The 23,891-nt window shown below is 40.9% G+C and overlaps 1 protein-coding gene across 1 annotated transcript; it reads left to right on the top strand.

The window, feature by feature from the left end:
* The first annotated feature begins 8,119 nt into the window (after positions 1-8,119).
* LOC110873198 (transcription repressor OFP1) lies at positions 8,120-9,483 on the top strand. The gene has a single exon (XM_022122128.2). It carries the CDS (start codon positions 8,213-8,215, stop codon positions 9,137-9,139), a length of 927 nt encoding a protein of 308 aa, XP_021977820.1. The 5' UTR covers positions 8,120-8,212; the 3' UTR covers positions 9,140-9,483.
* Positions 9,484-23,891: the final 14,408 nt, after the last annotated feature.

Genomic DNA, 23,891 nt, shown 5'->3' with positions numbered 1-23,891 from the left:
GGGATTGGAATTGAGTTGGATGGAGGTTTTGGTTGGGGTTAAAGTCTTGGTTGGAGTTGTGGTTTGCCATTGAATCGGTTTCAATGGTCGGTGTGAGTGGTGGTGTTTGGTTGGTTTGATTAGAAGCAAGAGTTGCTTCTAACCGGCTTGCTAGGTTCCTTCTTGCAAGTCTTTCAATTTCCGGTTCGTAGACTAAAGGTGAAGTCCTCCCGGAATTTCGTGTACGCATGCACTACCTGTAACCTGCACAAGTAACACACCCCGCGTAACAAGGAATAAGACAATACAAAAAGAAATCAAAACAAATTAAACAGATAATCACGTAATTCAAACAATTTCCAAACACAAAGCGCACGCACTCCCCGGCAACGGCGCCAAAATTTGATCGGAGTGTCGTGCTCCGGTCAAAGATAATATTTATATGCCCAAATTACCCTTAACAATGTGTTAGTGGTAGTAAGGGGTCGACCCACGAAGAGTATGTGGTTTGTGTATGGATTTGACTGAATTATAAAAACTTGTCACAATTATGAAGCTTGCTAAAGTGTTTTGGTATTTTTGTTTAATAAAAAGATGTGAACTTGAACTACGGACACTGAATTACTTAATTGACAACTACTACTTAATGATTGCAAGAAATTTTTATATGAGAACAATAATAATAAAAAGGAATCACACCCGGGTTCGGTAATTGCTAAACTAGGATTTCTACAAGTTTTAGTTTCAACTCAAATGCATTTGATTAACGGATTTAGTGTACCGTGACTTAGGTGCTACTAACTATCAACGCTCCGAAGAACGGACAAAAAGACACTTTGTAATCAACACAAGTAAATCCTAACAATGATAATGCACAATTACATATCACCGTTTCGTGAAGTCATAACTTTTAACATCGCTCGATAATTCACGAATTCGCAACAAATGTAACACTATTATCAAAAGTTTCAAAAATCAAATACAAATTGTCACTAAGTTAAAACAAGAACAATTCGAAACCCTAGAATTAACAACTACCTACACCGGGGTGAAACCGAGATGATTAGCCACTCATGGTTGAAGAAGCTTGATCACCAGATGTTTGGAACGCGGAAGGATTCATCTTGAAGCTTGCTTGGATGGAGAATGATGAAGGTTAGTGATGGATGGTGATGGTGGAAAATGGTGAGTGATTCGATGAACTAGGGTTTGATGATTGGTGGTTGTAGAGATGATGATGATTGTTCTTGATTCGGATTAATGATGGAATGATGGATGGAATTCAAGATGGAATAGTTGGTGAAAGAGGCTCCAAGATCAAAGTTCAAACTCCCCAAGGTGTGTAACTCCCGAAATCAATGAGTGAGAGCCAATAATAATCGAACTAGCCTTCAATATTCACAAAAATCCCGTTCTGCAAATCTACTACCCGTCGCCGACGGTGGTGAACCCGTCGCCGACGGGTAACCAAAATGCCTTCTTTGGCCGACGGCCTAAATGACTGGTTACGGGGAATTTTTGCCTACGGGGTTTTCTGGGGCCCGTCCGGGACGGGTATACCTTCGTCGCCGACGGCCTCTAGAAACTCCGTTCTCTATTTTTCGCTCCTTGCACTCTCGATTGATCCGTAACGCATCCCAATGCTCCGGTTTTCGACCCGGTGACCCGTAAAGCTCCCGAAAAGCTCCTTAAACTCCATCAAACCTGCAAAACACATTCTTGATTAAAAGTAGGCTATTCGAAACTAAAACTTACGTAAAAAGGTTAAGTTAAACAATAACAAGCACCGGTTTTCAACCACGTATCAGAGTTCTAAGTTCCTCCCAAGATAGTGCCATTGCTACCTCCGCACCTCAATATCTCATAATTTCATTCCACCACATGAGTGCTCTCTTTTGGAATACACTCGAATCAAATTCTACCTTACGGTCATTGGAACATTGACAATGGCGAAAGGTGCTCTCAATGCTTTCAAACCATTGTAGGAGCCTAGTAGCTCCCTCAGACCCATAATACTTGTTTGGTTTAGCCGAGTTGAACTGTTTGTAGTTACAAGGCATGGGAATATTGTTGTTGTTATTGTTATTGTTGGCCTGATTGCGTTGGGTCAAAAGGTTTGGAAGTATCGTCGCCATTTGCTGGGCGATTAGAGCCACCCTTTTAGCATCTTGGGTAGTGTTGCGACGAGGAGGCATTCTAAAAGAGAACGGAATCACGAGGGAAGACGAGTGAGATCGATATAGGATTGTTAAAAAGAAGCGTTAAAATATCAACAAAGCATAAGGAGTGTAATCATTTACTCATTTCTCACCTCCCTATCCCTAGGTAGAGGTGTACAAAAAAACCGATTTTAGAACCGAAACCGGAAAAAAAACCGAAACCGGTTTATTTTTTAACCGGTTTTTTTTATAACCGGTGCGGTTTTATAACCGAACTGCCGGTTGGTGACCGGTTACTATTATTGATCCCAAACCGGTTACTAACTGAAACCGGTTTTAAGAAAACCGGTTAAAACCGGTCCCAACCGGTTACACCGGTTAGTGTTTTGGACTTGAAAAACCGGTTAGTAACCGAAACCGGATATTAAAAAAACCGGTTTTTATTTTGAACGAAAAAAACTGGTCCGGTTAATAACCGTAACCGGTTTTCAAAAAAAAAAACGATTTGTACACCTCTATCCCTAGGGATAGAGGCAAGGTCTATCTACATCTCACCCTCCCCAGACCCTATGAGTAGCTTTGCTATTTGTGAGATTTACTGGGTATGGTTGTTGTTGTTGTATTTCTCAAAATGAATAAACGACATAGTGACTAATAAAAGTAAATGGGTCTTTATAATGTATCGCGAAGACATGCTTTAGCCTATAAGTGGAAACTCACCCTAAGAGTTCCCAAGTAAGAGTGACTAGTCCAATTATGTGGATTTGTACGAACACTCGAGCCTTAGACATAAAACTTAGGGTACAGGCATCCACCCTTCCAGATTGCATGTTTTCACATTTACTAAAACCCAAATTTTTGACGAGATTTTGAAAAATTTCAAGGCTTAAAAGCCTAAGAATAAATCATCTAAGGATAGATAATGATTTATTGTAAAACTTTGGAGATTCAACTTTCATAAGTGGATCATAACTTTGAATTGTTTTGGTAATCACCTAAGGATAGGTGATGGTTTTGTATATTCGTTGCACTAAGAATCTAGACGCGAGTTACCTCACGTTTGGGTCCTAGGAAGGTTATAGTCTAGGTCAAAAGCATTACTAATATTGCTCTGATACCAATCTGTAACACCCCGACCACGTGTAAAACAACCCGCGACGGAATCGACGGGGGGCACGTTACAAATTGCTCACAACACATGGTACTAAAGGGTTTCTTATATTAATAACATTGTTTTACAACACAAATAATACAAGTAAATGTTTTCGGATTTAGAAGCAATCTAAGGCCCGAGTGCATTCCTATGTGGAGTATACATGAAATGTCAATACCTGAAACATTTGTGAAAATACCGTCAACAATGAATGCTGGTGAGTAACATAGGTTTTGTGGTCATGTTCATGGCTTTTAGTTTGTATTGCAATACCTTGTACGACTACGAGAGTCGATGAGGGAAAGCTTTGTAACAAATTTTGTATTAAATGTGTTTGGTATTGGAACATGTTTTTACCAACTATAAAAGCTGGTATATTTAAAAGAAAATCTTGTAGCCATGAGACTTGACAAAAAGGTTTCTTTGTGAAAACGGGTAAATAACCAAAAAAAGAATGTTTTCTTGTAAATTGTATGGTTTATATATATACTTGAAACCCCATTGTCATGTTTGGTATAAAACAATCGTCTTGTTTAAAACCATTTGTCATGTATGTGTAAATCAATTGTCATGTATACTCGGTTGGTCAAACCACCAAAGGGTTTGTCCATAATTTCACGGGTTCTATCATTCCCCAGTGGGTACTTACTCAAATAATATTGGAAGTGGGAATGGGTTGTTAAACATATAGTGCTCGTTCCCCAGTGGGTTCTTCCTAAAATAATATCGAAAATGGGATCAGGTTGTTACACCTATAGCGCTGTAATATACTACCGGTCGGCTTGTCTAAATTTAAGGGATGTTCTCGTATCATAGATAATGCACCAACAAGTTTCACACATAATTGAAAAGCATGGTGTCTTATGTATATTGTTTTATATATAAACCATATATAATATTTCGTAAACTTGGAGTGATAGTAGGCACATATGAATCACCACAAAATATTTAGAAAACTTTAAAGAGGGGAACTATGTACTCACATGGATTGCTTATATGTCTTGTTCAATTGTGTATGCAAAGCTCAAGTGTTTCAAGTGTTTCCTAATTATGTCGAATAATTATAAGTTAGTGTATATCGTGACTTAAACGGAAGAACGGATAGAATGAGGTTGATTAACCAAACGAGTGAAGGATCTCGTGTAATATGGTTTGTTAAACCATACATTCTGATTAGAAAGTGTCTAGGAGTGTTTTGACCCGTTACGATTTATTAAAGTGGTTTACGCCACTATAACGGGTCATATGCGTAACTGCGGGTTCGGATGGTCAAATAAGTCCTATGACGATCTAACATGTCAAAACAAGTTTGTTTGCATTATATGATCAGTCTTGAAGCAAGAACATGGACCATATATGTTTTAAAATCATTTCTGTGTCAAAAGGGCATTTTTTGACATTTTAGAAGTATATATAGTTGACTTATCATTTAACTAATCAAACGTTATGACCATAAGGTGTAACCTTAGAAGGTTATTCCCTATAATACTATGGTTATAAAAATAGGCTTGGTCGGATCCTAAGGTTGACCAAACAGGTCAGATTCGAAAGTCAAAGCGAAAATCAAACCGCTCGACTTTCGACTAAGGAATAAGCACTAACTAGAAATGACGAGCTAAACATGTTAAAACATGTCTAATAATGTTACAAAACTGATTTGGTGTCAAAACTTTAAGTTTTATTACCCGAAAGCACTTTCGTCATAAAATGCAAAATTTAAGCTTTTTTTTACTTTTATTTCGTAAAAGTTTGACTTGTTATTTCGCCTACTAAACTTGATGATCAGAGGGTGTAATCACAAGGGATCAACAAATTCATTATTACGATCACGTAGCAAAGTTCAATTTGAACTTTGACTTGACCAAAATGGTCAGAACCGAAAGTCAAAGCAAAAGTCAATTTGCTTGACTTTTGGCTCATAACTAGCCAAAATAATGAAAAAGACTAAAGGAGAACACTTACTTGTGTCCAAGGAAGATTATAACTTCAGTAGGAGGCCTCTTTATGATCAGAAGCAAGCTCCAATAGAAGATTAGAGATAAAGAATGAAGGTGCAAGTTGAAATTAGGTGAATGCACCTTTATTTGTGAAGGTATCTTCACAGGCTGATCTCCTATTCCATCACCGCTCGAAACAAGAGTCGGGCGTGGTGTACGAGCGGTGACCTTTTTTTTCCTTTATTGACTCTTGTATAAGAGGTCGTGCGCTCTCGCACACGGGTTGGCGCAATACTTCGCCTCCGTATATCATCAACAAGAGCGCGGATTATTATACGGCGACGCCTATGTCACTGTGATAGCCATTTCGTTTGGCTACCACCCGGAGAGTGACCCGATTTTACGCTTGGCGATACAGCTAAAGAGGTTGGGGATGAACACGCTATTCAGAATGTAAGATTATCAAAAAGTTCCCACCTGACGGGAAGCGTTTTAAGGGTGCGGGCGGTCGGCCCTTCGTGCCGAAGCAGCTACCGGCACAGTTCGACCCGATAGATCCCCCAGCCTTGCCGGAGCAGGTGGCAGAGCATGAGCCGAATATGTACATTCCAGACCTACCACAGCCGCTTGGGCCACCAGGGGTGCCTCAGTTCCCACGACATGTTCGGCCCGGTCCTGCCCCCTCATATGCGTCGTATCAACAGCTACGTCACGACGTTGACAGGTTGACGTATGTGATGGAGTGGTTAGTTGAGGAGGCGCAGGATCGTCGACAGCGTGAGGGGTTACCTCCACGACACTTCATTCCGGTTGCAGCATGGCATCAGCAGCAACAGCATGAGGATCCGCTGCCATGGTATTTTATCTTCTATGATGTATTTAGTATTTAGTTATATTATATCTTTTGTTATGTATGTACAAACTTATGATGTATATATTAAACTTATGTTGTATATATCATATTCAGTCGTATTGAAACAATATACTATTTTAATTTAAACGGTATAGTATGGAAACGATGTAATATTCAAACTGTACCCAGGTATTTCAAAATAATTAACGTGATAAAAATTTAAAACTGGTATAATATTTTAATTTAAATAGTATAGTATGGAAACACGGTAGAATATATTTGAACCGTACCCGAGTAATTTAATAAAATTAACGGTATAAAAATCTTAAACGGTATAATATTCGAACCGCACCGAGACTTAGTATAATAATTTAATTTAAACTGAATAGTATTGAAACGGTATAATATATTTGAACGGTACCCGGATATTTCAAAATATTTAACGGGATAATATTTTAACGTTATAGTATTCGAACCGCACCCATACATGGTATAGCATTTTAATTTAAACGGTATAATATATTCGAACCGTACCCAAGTATTTAAAAATAATTAACGGCATGATATTTAAACGTTTATAGTATTCGAACCGCACTAGACGTGCTATAATAATTTAATTTAAACGATAACAATATAATATATTCGAATCGTATATACGTTTTTCAAAAATTTTAAAGGTATATAATATTAACGGTATAACATTAACGGTTATATATTTTAAGCGATTTAACGTTGGAACCGGGTGAGAATTTATAACACAAATACACCATAATAACGAAATAAAATTCTGATGGGTTATATACGCTACGCATAGAGCTATACGCAACGTTTATAAACCTTAGTTGTCTGTGCCTATGATTTCTGGGCTAGACGCTGAATTTCATGCAACCTATATGCTACATATAGCTCTATGCGGAGTAACGTATTAAAACACTAAGGTAGTGTTTGGTATGCAGGAATGGTAGATGGAATAGAATAAACTATTGCGATGCAAAGAAAAAAAGTATGTTTGGTTGGTCAACGTAATGGAATCACCCATTACATAAGTCATTCCATTCCCTCAAATTCATTCCATCCACTCCCCCTGATTTTTTTCCATTTCATTCCCTCTCTCAGCCTATGTTGCAAACACCGTACATCACCTCCACCATTTGCCACCACCACCACCTGCCGTCGTCACCACCCGCCACCAACCTTCGCTGACCACCACCACCGTTCTCCGCCGCCCGCCGCCACCGCCGTCCGTCGCCACCGCCATCGACTACCATCGCTGCCACCCGCCATCGTAAACAACCGCCACCCCGACCACTACCGCCACCCTCCGACGACCACCACCACCATCCTCCGCTGCCACCAACCGCTACCGTCGACCACCACCACCCACCGTCGTCGTCGCCACCATCACCACCACCCGCTACCACCACCCCGACCACTACCGCCATCCTCCGCGGCCACCTCCCGCTACCGTCGACCACTACCACCCACCGTCATCGTTGCCACCACCATCATCCGTGGCAACCACCCGTTACCGTCGACCACCACCACCCACCATCGTCGCCACCTGCCACTGCAAACCACAGCCAACCCCGACCATCGCCGCCACCACCACTAACAACCGTCACCCACCGACCACCGCCACCCACCACCGCTACCACCGACCACCACAACCCATCGCTGCCATCGCCACTAGCCGCCACCGATCACCGTCACCACCCATCGCCGATTTAATTCATTCCTCTTTTTTTTTACCTACCAAACAACACAAGGTAATGATTTATTCCTTTCCTCCATGGTAACCAAACAAGACTATGGAATGCAATGATCCATTTCATTACTTTGTCCATTCCATTACCTCGTCCATTCCATTCTCTCATCTATTCCATTACGCCATACCAAACAGACTCTAAGTGTGTAAATAAAGCTTGCAATAGTTTTCCCCTTCTGTAACCAAAATCAACCAAATAATATAAGTGGACCATTTGCCTAAATTAAAAAAAGAAAAACAAGTGTCACTTACTCTCTATATATCTATTTATTTATCCACCTCAAGCCAAACTCACACATTCTGAAAGATATACAGAGAGAGAAAGACAAGAAGACCCTGTGTGTGTTTGTGTGTGAGGAGGTTATAATGGGAAATTACAGGTTTAGATTATCGGACATGTTACCAAATGCTTGGTTTTACAAGCTTAGAGACATGAGCAAGACCAAGACAACAACAACCACCACCAACCACCACAAGAAACCACCATCATATGGTTATTATTATTCTTCAACCACCACAGCACCACCACAAAACCACCATTTTTCTCATCCAAGAAACTCTTTCTACTACACCCCTAAAGTTTCCCAATTCCACAACTCACCCAAATCCCCACATTTTCATGACCCACCAAGAAAATCCTCAAAAAAACTGACACCCAACAGAAAAACAATCTACAAACCCTCTCCAAAACGCACTTCACTCACTGAGTCAACTCACACCCTCCAAGATTTCTTTCATTCTCCCCTCACAAACCAATCTCCCTCCTCCGAGTCAACTCAGTCCGGACTCACCTCCTGCACTTGTCGCCTAAGTTCTTCCACTTCCGATATCATAATCGATGTAAACGAACCCCGAAAGATCGATTTTTCACCCGAAAAAGATCTTAAACTCCCTCCGATCATAACAAAACCTTCCAAACCCACCTCAAGAACCCGAAAACCACCGGTTTCCAGCAAGAAAGTGAAAGAAAACAACCAAACTCCCGCGAGAAAATCAGTCTCCGGCCTTAAACTCCGGTCGAATTCTCCGAAACTAGCATTGAACAAAAGAATTGTCCAAAAGTCTACACAAAGAAAGAACATGCCTGAAAGTTTTGCAATTGTGAAGTCATCTTTTGATCCACAAAAAGATTTCATGGAGTCAATGATGGAGATGATCGTGGAGAATAATATCCGGGCATCAAAGGATTTAGAAGAGCTTCTTGCTTGTTATCTTTCTTTGAATTCAGATGAATATCATGATGTAATTGTTAAAGCATTTGAGCAAATCTGGTTCAGTTTGCCAGATCTTTGACCTTTTTAGGTTAAGGGTTTTATTATATATTAGTTAAAGGTTAAAAGTATGGTGAATTTTGGAGTAAAAGTTGTTTGATCTTCGTGTTTTTGGGTGTTGCCAGAAGGTAAGAAGTTGGATCACGTTCTAAAAAAGGAAAATTTCTGACAAATTAGAAACAAATTGAAGATGTGGTTTCTGAAAGAAAAAGGAGACAAGTTTTACAATAATCTGACAAGTTCGTTCAATCCAAGAGTTGAAGAGATAGATAGGTGTCAATTTAAGGTGGTGTTTGTAAACTATTAATGTTAAGTAAGAAGTTAGATTTTATATTGTTTATATAAGAATTATTTTCATTTTCTTTACATTTGGTATTTATGCTTATCTTTGTAAACTATTAATGTTATGTAAGAAGTCAACTAGACTTGTAACATGATACCCTTCTCATGTCACACCAATAGTTTTGCTATACGTGAAATTATACTGAATACGATTGCATGATACCCTTCTCATGTCACACCAATAATTTTGCTATACGTGAAATTATACTGAATACGATTGTTGTTGTACATTTGATATTTATGCTTATCCTTAAGTATACAAATAATAGTATTTCTTTTTTCGTCATTTCAAAAGGGGTATTTGCAAAACTATTTTTTTTTTAATTTACACTCTCATATACCTGCATACAACTATTTCGTGACTCAACGGCGGTTTATTATTTTAACTCGATAATTTAGTAGCGGAGTTAGCTCAAAATTCAAGGTTATCCCAATTTTTTTTTTTTTTTTTGATCAAGGTATTTTTTTGTATAAAATAATAAAATTTTTACACTACGTAGAGAGAGTTGAAGTGTATCTTTACACCACTGAGATGGAGTTGAGGGGCTACCCCTCCTTATACACAGCCTCTGCCCTGCTCGATATAGTTGACGAAGTTCTATTATGCTTTGTGATGTTTTCGTGACGTGTTTAAAACTTTTCATAATGATTCATGATAGGGTTTGAAAACGTCCTAATGGTTGATACTAAAGTTCACGAGAATCAATCGACTAGATTTATGAAGTTGGACATGAGTTAAAACATAACTTGTTTCTATTATTTTCGAGAAATTCTTATGATGAAAACAGAATGGAGACAATGATACAACTTTGGACCATTTGCAATCATGTGTTAGGAATCCTGTGGTTCAAAGGTTTCCATGTTAGTAATCGACTACGGAAGGCTATAACCAATTGCCTACTAAGGTTTTGTCTGGATGGAAACGATAAAAATAAATGAAATGACGCACACCAATGGATGGCTGGCATTTATGATGATTAACAATGACAATGTGATGATGATTCTACGTTCGCATTCAACTTGCTATCCTACTAAGTTAACATAATCATCTTAGAAGTTACATCTATAATCAATCTTAATTTGTTCTTTGATTTTCCTAATGTCATTATAGTCGTTTGAGTTTTATATATGTTGTTCATACATGGCTATTAACGAAGGTTATCATGATATAAGATAACCATTAAAGCATCTTCCTAAAATACAATGATTAATTCATAAGTATGATATCATATAAGCTAAGTGTCACACCTCAACCGATAGCGGAATCATCGGGGCGCGACACTGAGCGAAACAGATTGTCCAGAAGTTTCCATAACAACTATATTTACCAAATATTTAAAGCAACACGTCCCATACCATGTTATAAATGATAATACAATTATTACAGAAAAGATCTAGTCAAATTGTTCTGTTCCGACAACTCAGATTCTTATTACAGACAATTGTTTATTGTTGACCTAGGTCTTTCGTAGCCTCGATTTCACAGCAAAGTAAGCAAATAATGATCCTAAGCACCTGTCACATACGTTAAAGTAAAAGTCAATACACATAGTGTAAAGGTGAGCATACAAGTTTAATAGATATAATAGAGTTCGAAATCGATTACGCATAACCAGCACGTACACAGTGTGAAATGAGGCATGTTAGTTATCGACATGAACCTATCGATACCAATGACTGCGGGTTGACTGCCCAAGGCAGTTCGCGATACACACTCACCACTGTGAGCCATGTAACTAATTGTCCTTAACAACCCCTGAATGAACAGGTGCTGAGTCCAAACTATAGTACTATTGTTGCTAAGGCAGGTAGACAGCATTCCATGTGTAAACATAACAAACAAGCATTCATTAAGTCACGTATAACATGCGGTAACGGTTAGCGTTAAAAGTATTGCGTAGTGTGAACGATGTGATTTAGAATAAGTAACGTATGTAACACCCAAAAGTGCATAAAGAAAAAAGAGATCGAGTATACTCACAGCGATTGATGGATTGAAGGAGCGCTAGAGAGTAAGGTTAGCCTGATCAGAACGATAGCATAACAATGAGTGACGCGCGAAACGATGCAAAGTATAAGTGGGTCGGACAGCAGTTCGATCGGATGGTAGTCCGATCGAACAGCTGATCGTTCGAGTGACAGTCCGCTCGGATGGTCATCCGATCAGGTGACCTTTAGAGTGGATTGTTACTTCCTTTGGGAAGGATGTGTTTGTGTATGATGGCTTGACTTTTGAAGTTTTTGTTGTAGCATTTTGAAAACGTAGAAGTATCTCTATCTTTCAGGTCGGTCGATCGAACGGTTGTTCGATCGAACGATAACCGGATTAGTTGGACACTTTAGTGAGAACAAGTTCACCGCAGTTTGTCATTCGATCGGTTAGTAGTTCGTTCGGGTGACAATCCGTTGGTATTAAACATGTTGAAAATTGTTTAAGTGTTGAAGTCTGGCCGTTACATGGTTGAGTGGTAGTCCGACCGGTCAGCCCTTCGTTCAATGTTCATCCTTCAAGGTTTTGAAAACAAAAGTTAAGTGTGGGGCCAAGGTGCAGATCGATCGGGTGACAACCCGTTCGGATGACAGTCCGATCGGATGGTAGTCCGATCGGACGGCATTCCGTCCTGGTCGTTTCGTTCGTTTGACACTTGGTTGTTTTGATAGTTTGTCATTTTATCGACATGTGTTGATATCGTGCTAACCAATAGAACCCCATCCTAAACCCTAGTGACCCGATTGAACAGGAACCACCCAAGTTCAGTCAGTCCACCGGTTCAAGACGGTTGTTCTTGGTTAACCCAGAATCGGTAGTCTCGTGGATAGAATACGGATCTTGAACCAACTCATCAACAGCAAGGGTAGAAGGTTAGAACAAGCCCGATTCTATCAGTTTTGAGTGCATTGAGTGTAAAAGAGTTGAAAGAAAGTTGGAAAATCATCTTTCAATCCTTTTCACCGTGAATATGTTTAGATCTATGAAAGATCTTTGTTTGTCTATGTGGAAATCGGTTATATCTAAGTTGTTTTTGGTGGATTGAGGCCAAAACATGATGTTCCTAAGAACACCATGATGACATCATCCCAGAACACCTCAAATCTAGTGATTTCACGGTTAAAAGTTAAGATTCAAAAGCTAGAAAGGTGTAGAATCATGTGTAGAACAAAGATGTACAAGATTTAGGTTGAGATCTTACCGGAATTGAGAGAAATCGGAGGAAAAGTGATGTTGAAGTGCTGGTCGGACGTCAGAGAGCAAAAGTGGAAAGTTTGATGTGGACAGGGGGTATTTATTGGGTTACCCAAAGTGGAAAGGGGCTGGTCGATCGGGTGGCAGTCCGGTCGACTGGCTGGTCGATCGAGCTGTGGCTCGATCGGACCGCTGGTCGATCGGCTGGTCGCCTGGTCGATCAGTCACTTGGTTCTAGTGTTCGGTGCGACGAGTTTTGCCGTTTCGATTGCGATTGCGAGCGTTGCGATGGGATGAAGTTTCTATTCAAATTACTTTTAATCCCAACTACTATATCTAACATACAATCATCCTATTTCACTTGTGTTTAGCGTTTGCGATTCGATTGCGATTCAGTTTCGATTACGTTTCAATTGATCACCACAACATAACATAAATAAACATGCACAAGTAACACATAAGCCACACACACACGTAAAACAGTATCCAGAACGCGTAATTCGAGTTGCGAGCGCGATTGCGATAAGCTATAAAGCGATCAAATATGCGATAATCATCGAATAAACCTCGATAATGAATACTCCACATAATACAACTAACGTTATGCATAAACTAGACTAACTACGAGTCAAAGAAGTCAAAACAGGAATTGAGCAAGGAGTGACAGATCGCAATTAGCAATCCTATCTCCCTTTGACTTCAATCTTGCCTTTGACTTTGACTTTTGAAACACGGGGTGTTATAGCCTCCCCTACTTAAGGGAATTTCGTCCTGAAATTTGGGCGAAGCCGTAACAAATAACTGCGGGTACTTCTCCTTCATGTCGCTTTAGAGTTCCCAAGTGAACTCTGCGCCTCGTTTGCCTTCCCATCGGACTTTCACAATAGGAATGCACGAGCGTCTGAGCTGCTTGGTTTGGCGTTCCATGATCTCAACAAGCTTCTCCACGAAGTGTAGTGTTTCGTTTATTTGGAGGTCATCAAGAGATACAATTAAATCATGCTCAGCCAGGCACTTTCGGAGGTTCGAAACATGGAAAGTCGGGTGGACGTTACTCGGTTCCTCTGGTAGTTCGAGTCTGTAGGCGACTTCTCCGATCCTTTCTAGAATCTTAAAAGGTCCAACATATCGAGGCGCTAGTTTTCCTTTCTTGCCGAATCTGACCATACCCTTCCAAGGTGATATCTTTAGGAGTACGTAGTCCCCAACGTCAAATTCAAGGGGCTTGCGTCGTCTATCGGCGTAACTTTTCTGATGACTCCGAGCTTTCAGCAGATTGTCTCGTATCTGGAGGATTTAGTCAGTCGTTTCTTGCAGTAGCTCAGGATCGGTTAATTACGAGTGCCCGATCTCGTGCCACACAATAGGCGATCGACATCTTCTTCCGTATAGAGCCTCAAACGGTGCCATTTGAATGCTGGAATGATAACTGTTATTATACGAGAATTCGACTAACGGCAGGTAAGTATCCCAATTACCACCGAAATCTAAGACACATGAACGGAGCATGTCTTCAAGGGTACGAATTGTTCTTTCCGTCTGACCTTCGGTTTGTGGATGGAATGTGGTACTTAGGTTCAGCGTAGTACCGAGAGCCGCTTGAAATCGTTTCCCACAGTCGCGAGGTAAACGAGCATCACGGTCAGAGATGATGTTGCGAGGCGTCCCATGATTACAAATGATCTCATCGGTGTAGATTCGGGCTAATCGTTCTACCTTGTAGTCTTCTCGTATGGGTAGAAAGTGAGAAGATTTGGTCAAACGGTCAACGACAACCCAGATGCTATCGTGACCTGCGGTTGTTCGTGGGAGTTTGGTTATGAAGTCCATAGCTATGCTTTCCCACTTCCACACAGGGATCGGGGGTTGTTCAAGCAAGCAAGAGGGTCTTTGATGTTCAGCCTTGACTTTTGAGCAAGTCAGGCACTTCCCAACATAGAGAGGGATATCCCTCTTCATGCCTCGCCACCAGTACTTGTAGCGAAGGTCCTGGTACATTTTATCAGCACCGGGATGAATAGAATACTGGGATTTGTGGGCTTCGTCCATTAAAATCTGTCGCAAATCGTTCCGCTTAGGGATCCAAATTCGGTCCAGATAGTGGAATATCCCATTCGACTTATTGACAAGGTGGGCTCCATCGTGGTGTATCATTTCCTTCTCCAAAGTGCGTTTGGTAAAACACGTATGCTGGGCTTCGCGAATGAGGGTTTCGAGATGATGCTGGGCTGGAACATTGGGAATACTGTGCAGATAGCTCCATCTGCTTAGTGCGTCGGCAACGACATTTGCTTTGCCTGGATGGTAACGAATCTCACAGTCGTAATCGTTGAGAAGTTCTACCCATCGGCGTTGACGCATATTCAGTCTGATCAAAGATGTGTTGTAGGCTCTTATGATCGGTGAAGATCGTACACTTGGTACCATAAAGGTAGTGTCGCAAAATCTTTAATGCAAAAACAACTGCGCCTAGCTCGAGGTCATGGATTGTATAGTTTTCTCGTGGATCTTGAGCTGACGAGACGCGTAGGCAATAACCTTGTCTCGTTGCATAAGAACACAACCAAGACCAAGGTTCGAGGCATCGCAATAGACTATAAAGTCGTCATTTCCGTCGGGTAAAGTGAGGACAGGAGCATTGCAAAGCATGTACTTGAGGGTTCGGAACGCAGACTCCTGTTCGGTTCCCCAAACAAAGGATCTGTCTTTGTGAGTGAGAGCGGTAAGCGGTACAGTGATTTTAGAGAATCCTTCGGTAAATCGACGATAATAGCCTGCTAGTCCGAGAAAAGAACGGACTTCAGACGGGTTCTTCGGTGTAACCCAGCTCTTAACTGCTTCAATCTCCGCGGGATCAACATGAATACCTCGGCTATTGACAATGTGACCGAGGAATTGAACCTCCTTCAGCCAAAATTCACATTTGGAGAACTTGGCATAGAGTCGATTCTCTTGGAGTAGCTCAAGAACCAAACGTAGATGTTGCGCGTGTTCGGCTTTCGACTTGGAATAGATCAGGATATCATCGATGAACACGATGACGAAGCGGTCAAGATATGGTTTACACACTCGATTCATCAGATCCATGAAAACCGCGGGTGCGTTGGTTAAACCAAAAGGCATAACAACGAACTCATAGTGGCCGTAACGAGTGCGAAAGCGGTTTTGGGTATATCCTCCTCTTGAATGTGTAGTTGGTGATAGCCTGAATGTAGATCGATCTTTGAGAAACATGTAGCACCTTATAGCTGATCAAACAAATCATCAATTCGAGGCAGGGACAACGATTCTTGATTGTCAACTTATTCAATTCCTGATAGTCAATGTACATCCGAAACGACCCATCCTTCTTTTTGACGAAAAGGACTGGTGCGCCCCATGGAGAGGTGCTCGGGCGAATAAAGCCTTTGTCAAGTAATTTCTGGAGCTGACTCGAGAGTTCGCGCATTTCGGACGGAGCGAGTCGATAAGGAGCTCTAGCAATAGAGTTGGCTCCAGGAACGAGGTCGATACGAAAGTCGATATCACGACTTGGCGGAAGACCTAGAAGATCATCAGGGAACACATTCGGAAATTCGCACACAACGGGGACATCGATTACACCCGGACTTCCTTTCTTTTCCTTCCCCGCTACTACAATGTTAGCCAAGAAAGCTTTGTATTCCTTACGGAGAAACTTGCTAGCTTGGACACATGACATTAGCTTGAGACCTTTCGAAGAAGTTTCACCATATACACACAATAAATCACCGCAAGCGAGCGCAAATCGAATCTTTTATCAAAGCACACAACTTCATCATGGTTTTCGCGAAGAAAGTCCATGCCTACTATGATGTCAAAACTTCCGAGCTGCATCGGAATAAGGTTAATCGGAAAGGTGTGATTGTTGAGTTCTAGAGTACAATCACGAAGAACAGAATTAACAGCGATGGTTCTTCCGGTGGCGACTTCGACTTCGAACGTCGAGGAGAGATGGGAGCGCTTACGATTAAGGAGCGTTTTGAACTCAAACGATACAAAACAGTTATCGGCTCCAGTATCAAACAAACACGAAGCATAAACACCATTCACAAGAAACGTACCATTAACCACATTGTTGTCAGCTTGTGCTTGGCGCGCATTGATGTTGAAAGTTCTGGCGCGGGCGGCTTGTTGCTGTTGCTGTTGAGGCTGTTGCTGCCGTTGCTGAGACTGCTGTTGCTGGGGCTCTTGCTTCACAACCCTGTTCGGGCACATGTTCGCAAAGTGGTTGGGATCACCACATGCGAAGCAGACTCTGGCGTTGACCGCGGGTGCCTAAGCCGCTTGCTGGCCTTGAGGGGCTGGGAGCAGAGCTTGATGAGCAGTGGCTTGAGCTGGTGGTTGGTGGGGACCAGTACGACAGTTTGCAGTGAAGTGGCCGTACATGTTGCAGTACGCGCAGAAACGATAGGCGAGACCCACAGGGTGATGATAATAGCATGTCGGGCAGGCAGGGTGGGGACCAGTATATGCACGCTTTGCGGGTGGTGCATAGGTGATCGGAGCTGGAGTTGATCGATGTTGTTCTTGTTGCTGAGCTGGTACCGCTTGAAGTGGAGCAGCGGTAGTGACAGCACAGTTCTTGTTGCTGGAGCTGCTGTTGTTGTTCTTCCTCTTGCGACGAGAGAACTTTGATAACTGCGATGCGGTGGCGGTGGTGTCGGCAGTTGGTGCGGCGGTGGCTTGGTGCAGGTTCTTCGAAGCTTTATCCCAAAAACCAGCTTTTACTCACTTGTCGTTGATTTCAGCGGCAAGCAAGTAAGTTTCTTCGATCGTTGCTGGTTTTGAAGCTTGCATAAAATCTGCAACACAATCCGGCAGAGCACGGATATACTTCTTGATCGTCATGTCAGTAGTCTTCACCTGGTCGGGACTAGATAATGCTGAGCTGCTTGTAGCGAGCAGTCAGGGCAGCGTTTTCACCATCTTTCTGCTTAATGTGCCAGAACTCGTCCTCCAGCTTTTGGCGCTCATGGGGAGGGCAGAACTCTTCGAGCATAACGTTCTTCAACTCGTCCCATGACAGACTATAGGCTGCATCATTTCTGCGCTTGTTCCTTTCGGCCATCCACCAGTCTAGAGCGCAGGACTGGAAGACGCCGGTCGCGTTCAGTGTGCGGAGATTATCAGGACATCCGCTCTGTCGCAGGGTGACTTCGATCGAGTCAAACCATTGAAATAAAGCTGTAGGGTCTTCTTCGCCGGTGAACTCTTTCGGTCCGCATGCCTTGAATTGCTTGAAGCTGAAAGCAACTTTGGGAGTATCCTTGGGAGCTTCGGTCCTGGATTCTTCGGATGATTTGCTTATATTCTCGTACAGCTCACTCACGATCTGAGGAACAGTCTTAGCCACTTGCTTAGCGATCATGGCAGCGAGGCGTTTGTCTCTCTGTTCTTGACGAGAAAGTCGTGGGTGACGAGGTCCAGATGACGACATTGTCTGCAACAGACATCGCCATAGGGCTTAATTACAAAAATCGAATCTCACCTCACATGCCTAATACTATTACAGCTCAGGAACACGTAAAATCACGTAACCATATCGTCACATAGGCACATAATCACAGATTCACATAAGCACGTAAGTCACAGAAGCACAGAAGCATGTAGTCACAAGGTGCAGTCAGAATACAGAAATCTATCATCCAAAGTCTGTGAGCGTTCGAGGATATCGATCACGAATAGTATAGTATAAGCGTATATCCTAGCATATGGTCATCCACAATTAGCGATTTGGCAGCGTTTTGAGATAGAGATGCAGTGCGAGTTGTGTGTGTCGATCAAGCAAACGCGAAAAGCGAATAAATCACTAAAAATCGTAACACATAAACAAATAAATCACATAAACCACATAAAATTATTATAAAATCATCGAATATCAAAGTCGGCAGTGGCAATCTCAAAATTAAAACACATAGAAATCGAGAAATAGATTGTCTGCGGCTAGTTAGACATCGACTACCCAAAGTGATTCGACTATTCACAAGGACTTTAGTTCACACTTTGACCTTCGGGACTGTGCTCTTGCCTCGAATCTGGGCGATCGGCACGCATCCTTTCAGTTACAGTGCGTTTTCAAGTCGTTGGAGTCCGTTGAGACTTTGGTGAGAGTTTTGTAAAACCAAAATAGAGATCGGAACTAGTCGTAAAGGTTCAGGTTTCACCCTTGGCTTAACAACCTTGCTCCTGTTTTGATAAAATATAGACGAAAATTTGCATCAAAGTATGGATTTCACTCCTGATTCAACGCAAATTCTCGTGTTTGTAGATAAAAATGCGGGTCGAACAAGCGATTTAGTCGAGAGTTTGCGGTTTTCACACCTAATCTCAACCTGATCAGTTGTTCATTTTTTAAATACTAAAGTGTAGTGTAGTGTAAGAGAGAATAACGAGGATGGCAAGCAAGCTCGTACAATACCCATACTGGATATGCACAAGTCGGTCTGTGGGTACCTAACTATAGACTAGGTCGTTTCTAAGGCATCGACCCGGAATAGGTCGAGTCTTGCCTAATTCCCTATAGTTATGGCTCTGATACCAATCTGTCACACCCCAACCGATGGCGGAATCATCGAGGCGCGGCACTGAGCGAAACAGATTGTCCAGAAATTTCCATAACAACTATATTTACCAAATATTTAAAGCAACACGTCCCATACCATGTCATAAATGATAATACAATTATTACAGAAAAGATCTAGTCAAATTGTTCTGTTCCGACAACTCAGATTCTTATTACAGACAATTGTTTATTATTGACCTAGGTCTTTCCTAGCCTTGATTTCACAGCAAAGTAAGCAAATAAGCATCCTAAGCACCTGTCACATACGTTAAAGTAAAAGTCAACACACATAGTGTAAAGGTGAGCATACAAGTTTAATAGATATAATAGAGTTCGAAATCGATTACTCATAACCGGCACGTACACAGTGTGAAATGAGGCATGTTAGTTATCGACATGAACCTATCGATACCAATGACTGCAGGTTGACTGCCCAAGGTAGTTCGCGATACACACTCATCACTGTGAGCCATGTAACTAATTGTCTTAAACAACCCCTAAGTGAATAGGTGCTGAGTCCAAACTATAGGCAGGTAGACAGCATTCCATCTGTAAACATAACAAACAAGCATTCATTAAGTCACGTATAACATGCGGTAACGGTTAGCGTTAAAAGTATTGGGTAGTGTAATCAATGTGATTTAGAATAAGTAACGTATGTAACACCCAAAAGTGCATAAAGCAAAAAGGGATCGAGTATACTCATAGCGATTGATAGATTGAAGGGAGCGCTAGAGTAAGGTTAGCCTGATCAGAACGATAGCATAACGATGAGTGACGCGCGAAACGATGCAAAGTATAAGTGGGTCGGACAGCAGTTCGATCGGATGGTAGTCCGATCGGACAACTGGTCGTTCAAGTGACAGTCCGCTCGGATAGTCATCCGATCGGGTGACCTTTCGAGTGGATTGTTACTTCCTTTGGGAAGGATGTGTTTGTGTATGATGGCTTGACTTTTGAAGTTTTTGTTGTAGCATTTTGAAAACGTAGAAGTATCTCTATCTTTCAGGTCGGTCGATCGAACGGCTGTTCGATCGGACGATAACCCGATTACTTGGCACTTTAGTGAGAACAAGTTCACCGCAGTTTGTCATTCGATCAGTTAGTAGTTCGTTCGGGTGACAATCCGTTGGTATTGAACATGTTGAAAATTGTTTAAGTGTTGAAGTCTGGCCATTACATGGTTAAGTGGTAGTCCGATCGGATGGTAGTCCGATCGGTCAGCCCCTCGTTCAATGTTCATCCTTCAAGGTTTTGAAAACAAAAGTTAAGTGTGGGGCCAAGGTGCAGATCGATCGGGTGACAACCCATTCGGATGACAGTCTGATCGTATGGTAGTCCGATCCAACGGCATTCCGTCCTGGTCGTTCCGTTCGTCTGACACTTGGTTGTTTTGATAGTTTGTCGTTTTATCGAGATGTGTTGATATCGTGCTAACCTACAGAACCCCATCCTAAACCCTAGTGACCCGATTGAATAGGAACCACCCAAGTTCAGTCAGTCCACCGGTTCAAGACGGTTGTTCTTGGTTAACCCGGAATCGGTAGTCTCGTGGATAGAATACGGATCTTGAACCAACTCATCAACAGCAAGGGTAGAAGGTTAGAACACGCCCGATTCAATCGGTTTTGAGTGCATTGAGTGCAAAAGAGTTGAAAGAAAGTTGGAAAAATCATCTTTCAATCCTTTTCACCGTGAATATGTTTAGATCTATGAAAGATGTTTATTTGTCTATGTGGAAATCGGTTAGATCTAAGTTGTTTTTGGTGGATTGAGGCCGAAACATGAAGTTCCTAAGAACACCATGATGACATCATCCTAGAACACCTCAAATCTAGTGATTTCACGGTTAAAAGTTAAGATTCAAAAGATAGAAAGGTGTAGAATCATGTGTAGAACAAAGATGTACAAGATTTAGGTTGAGATCTTACTGGAGTTGAGAGAAATCGAAGGAAAAGTGAGGTTGAAGCGCTGGTCGGACGTCAGAGAGCAAAAGTGGAAAGTTTGATGTGGACAGGGGGTATTTATAGGGTTACCCAAAGTGCAAAGGGGCTGGTCGATCGGGTGGCAGCCCGGTCGACTAGCTGATCGATCGAGCTGTGGCTCGATCGGACCGCTGGTCGATCGGCTGGTCGCCTGGTCGATCAGTCACTTGGTTCGAGTGTTCGTTGTGACGAGTTTTGCCGTTTCGATTGAGATTGCGAGCGTTGCGATGCGATAAAGTTTCTATTCAAATTACTTTTAATCCCAATTATTATATCTAACATACAATCATCCTATTTCACTTGCGTTTAGCGTTTGCGATTCGATTGCGATTGAGTTTCGATTGCGTTTCGATTGATCACCACAACATAACATAAATAAAGATGCACAAGTAACACATAAGGCACACACACACGTAAAACAGTATCCAGAACGCGTAATTCGAGTTGCGAGCGCGATTGCGATAAGCTATAAAGCGATCAAATATGCGATAATCATCGAATAAACCTCGATTCTTAATGAATACTCCACATAATACAACTAACGTTAAGCATAAACTAGACTAACTACGAGTCAAAGAAGTCAAAACAGGAATTAAGCAAGGAGTGACAGATCGCAATTAGCAATCTTGTCTCCCTTTGACTTCAATCTTGACTTTGACTTTGACTTTCGAGACACGAGGTGTTACACTAAGAGACGAAGCATTAGCATCTTGTAGTTAATATTAGTGTTTCAAGGAAGATGAATTAATAATTAATAATCATTTTTAAAAAGTGAACTATTCGGGGGGTAATTGTGTATTTTAGTTAAAGATATACGAAGATTCTATTGTGAATCCTTTAAAAGCATTCATAATGGAATCTCTATCTTCATCTCTAAGAAAATTATTTTTTTATATTTATCTTTAAATTTTGTTTATATTCTAAAACCTTTCCTATCTCATTCTCTATCTTTGTATATTTATTCTTTTTTTACTATGTATTTCTCTTTCTTCCATCTTTAAAGCGAGAACAAAAATGCTTGAGATACAAAGCGAAATAATCAAGGTACAATATATAGAGATATACTATTCCTTAGGGTGAAGGGGGCACCCCCCTAATGAGGTGAGGGGAAACTTTTTTTAACCCAATCATACGTTGCCATGTCATTTCCCCTCTATCACTTCTCTCTTGTCTAAAAACGTATGGGATGCACCCCTCTTAGGGGAATTGTTTTTTTATTCAAAAAAAAAGAAAAAAAAAATTGATTTGTTGAAAATGAGGGTGGCCCCACCATCTCCTCTCTCCTTCTTCGGTGAACACTCCCCTCACACCCTCCCCGATTTGCCTCCCCTCTTGGATGGCGGCACCTTCCCGCACGGCAAAAATGGTCCCCGAATGGAGTTCCCGAGGGTGCCCCTGCACCCTTATTCTCTATGTTTTAGAGATGAGGAGAAAAATAGAAATCCCAATGAAGAAATAAAATAGGAGAATTCTTTACATTTTAAAGATGGATAAGCAGATGAAGACTCCAATGTAAGTGTTCATAGTTATGTGTTTTTATACTCGATAAAAAAATCATGGTAACCAAAACTTATTTGGTAAAAAGGAAGTAAATGTTCTATTCTAATATCTTGGAATTTAAAATCTAGAAGTTTTTATTTTATTAGTTTATGGTGTATATCGGGGACAAAGGGTGTAAAAGGGGTCCATATATTCCATTATGCCAAGAAGAAATGAGAGAAAATGTAGTGTAAAGCAACTTTTGGCTTTCAATGCTTTGTTTAAAGTGAAAGGCCGCTTTTTGTAATGTTGGATGATAGAACTAACTTTATTTTTCAATAGAATGATAACTGAACTTTCATAAACTTTTTTTAAAACAATTTGTTTCATATATATAAACTATAAACATAAACAATTCATAATATATATTGTGTGCGCACGCATGTAAGGATAATGTAAACTTTATTTAGAATAAGAATAGTGTAAACAATTGTGGGTCATGAATTAGCATATAATCAAGAGTTACTAAAGTTTAGTGAGCTTTAGATAAAGAAAAAATAATTCTAAGGGTGAGAATCTAAATATCAAATCATGTCTTGTCCTTAATTCATGTCAATCAAACTCAAGCCTTTATATCTTCTTAAATCGTTTGGTTCTCACGCAATGTTTCGCACCGTCTTGAGCTTTTGAAACTTAGCCATAGTTGATCTTGGTTTGTGATCTTCTTCATTGCTCGATGCATTTAATAACAAGATCACATAAGGTCTTTTTTTTTTGTGACTTCACATATATCACATAAGAGTTATTCACGTCGCAACGCTTTTTTTAAATAGTTGAAGATAGGATTAGATGAAGAGGTTTTATATAAAACAAGGGTGACTCTACTCTTAATTAAATATAAAAAAAAAACAAGGGTTGGGCCTTAAATTGACAGGCTTTAAAAACATTTGATGATAAAAATAGTGTTTCTTAAAACCATACATAATCAAAAGAGATTTAATCCATTGATGTTGAGTTGCAGAGTCTATTTTACATAATCAAAAGAGATTTAATCCATTGATGTTGAGTTGTTGAGTTGATGTCCCAAATTGAATTACAAAAATAATATTCTAACATTTCATAATTATTGTTTTTATGTCCCAAATTGAATTACAAGAAATATGTAGGATGAAGGGGTTGTTTTTCTTATTATTTCCACAAT

The sequence above is a fragment of the Helianthus annuus genome, chromosome 8 (assembly GCF_002127325.2).
Source record: "Helianthus annuus cultivar XRQ/B chromosome 8, HanXRQr2.0-SUNRISE, whole genome shotgun sequence".
Lineage (NCBI taxonomy): Eukaryota > Viridiplantae > Streptophyta > Magnoliopsida > Asterales > Asteraceae > Helianthus > Helianthus annuus.
The sequence above is the reverse complement of the archived record's forward strand: the minus strand, read 5'-3'. Positions and strand labels throughout refer to the sequence as shown.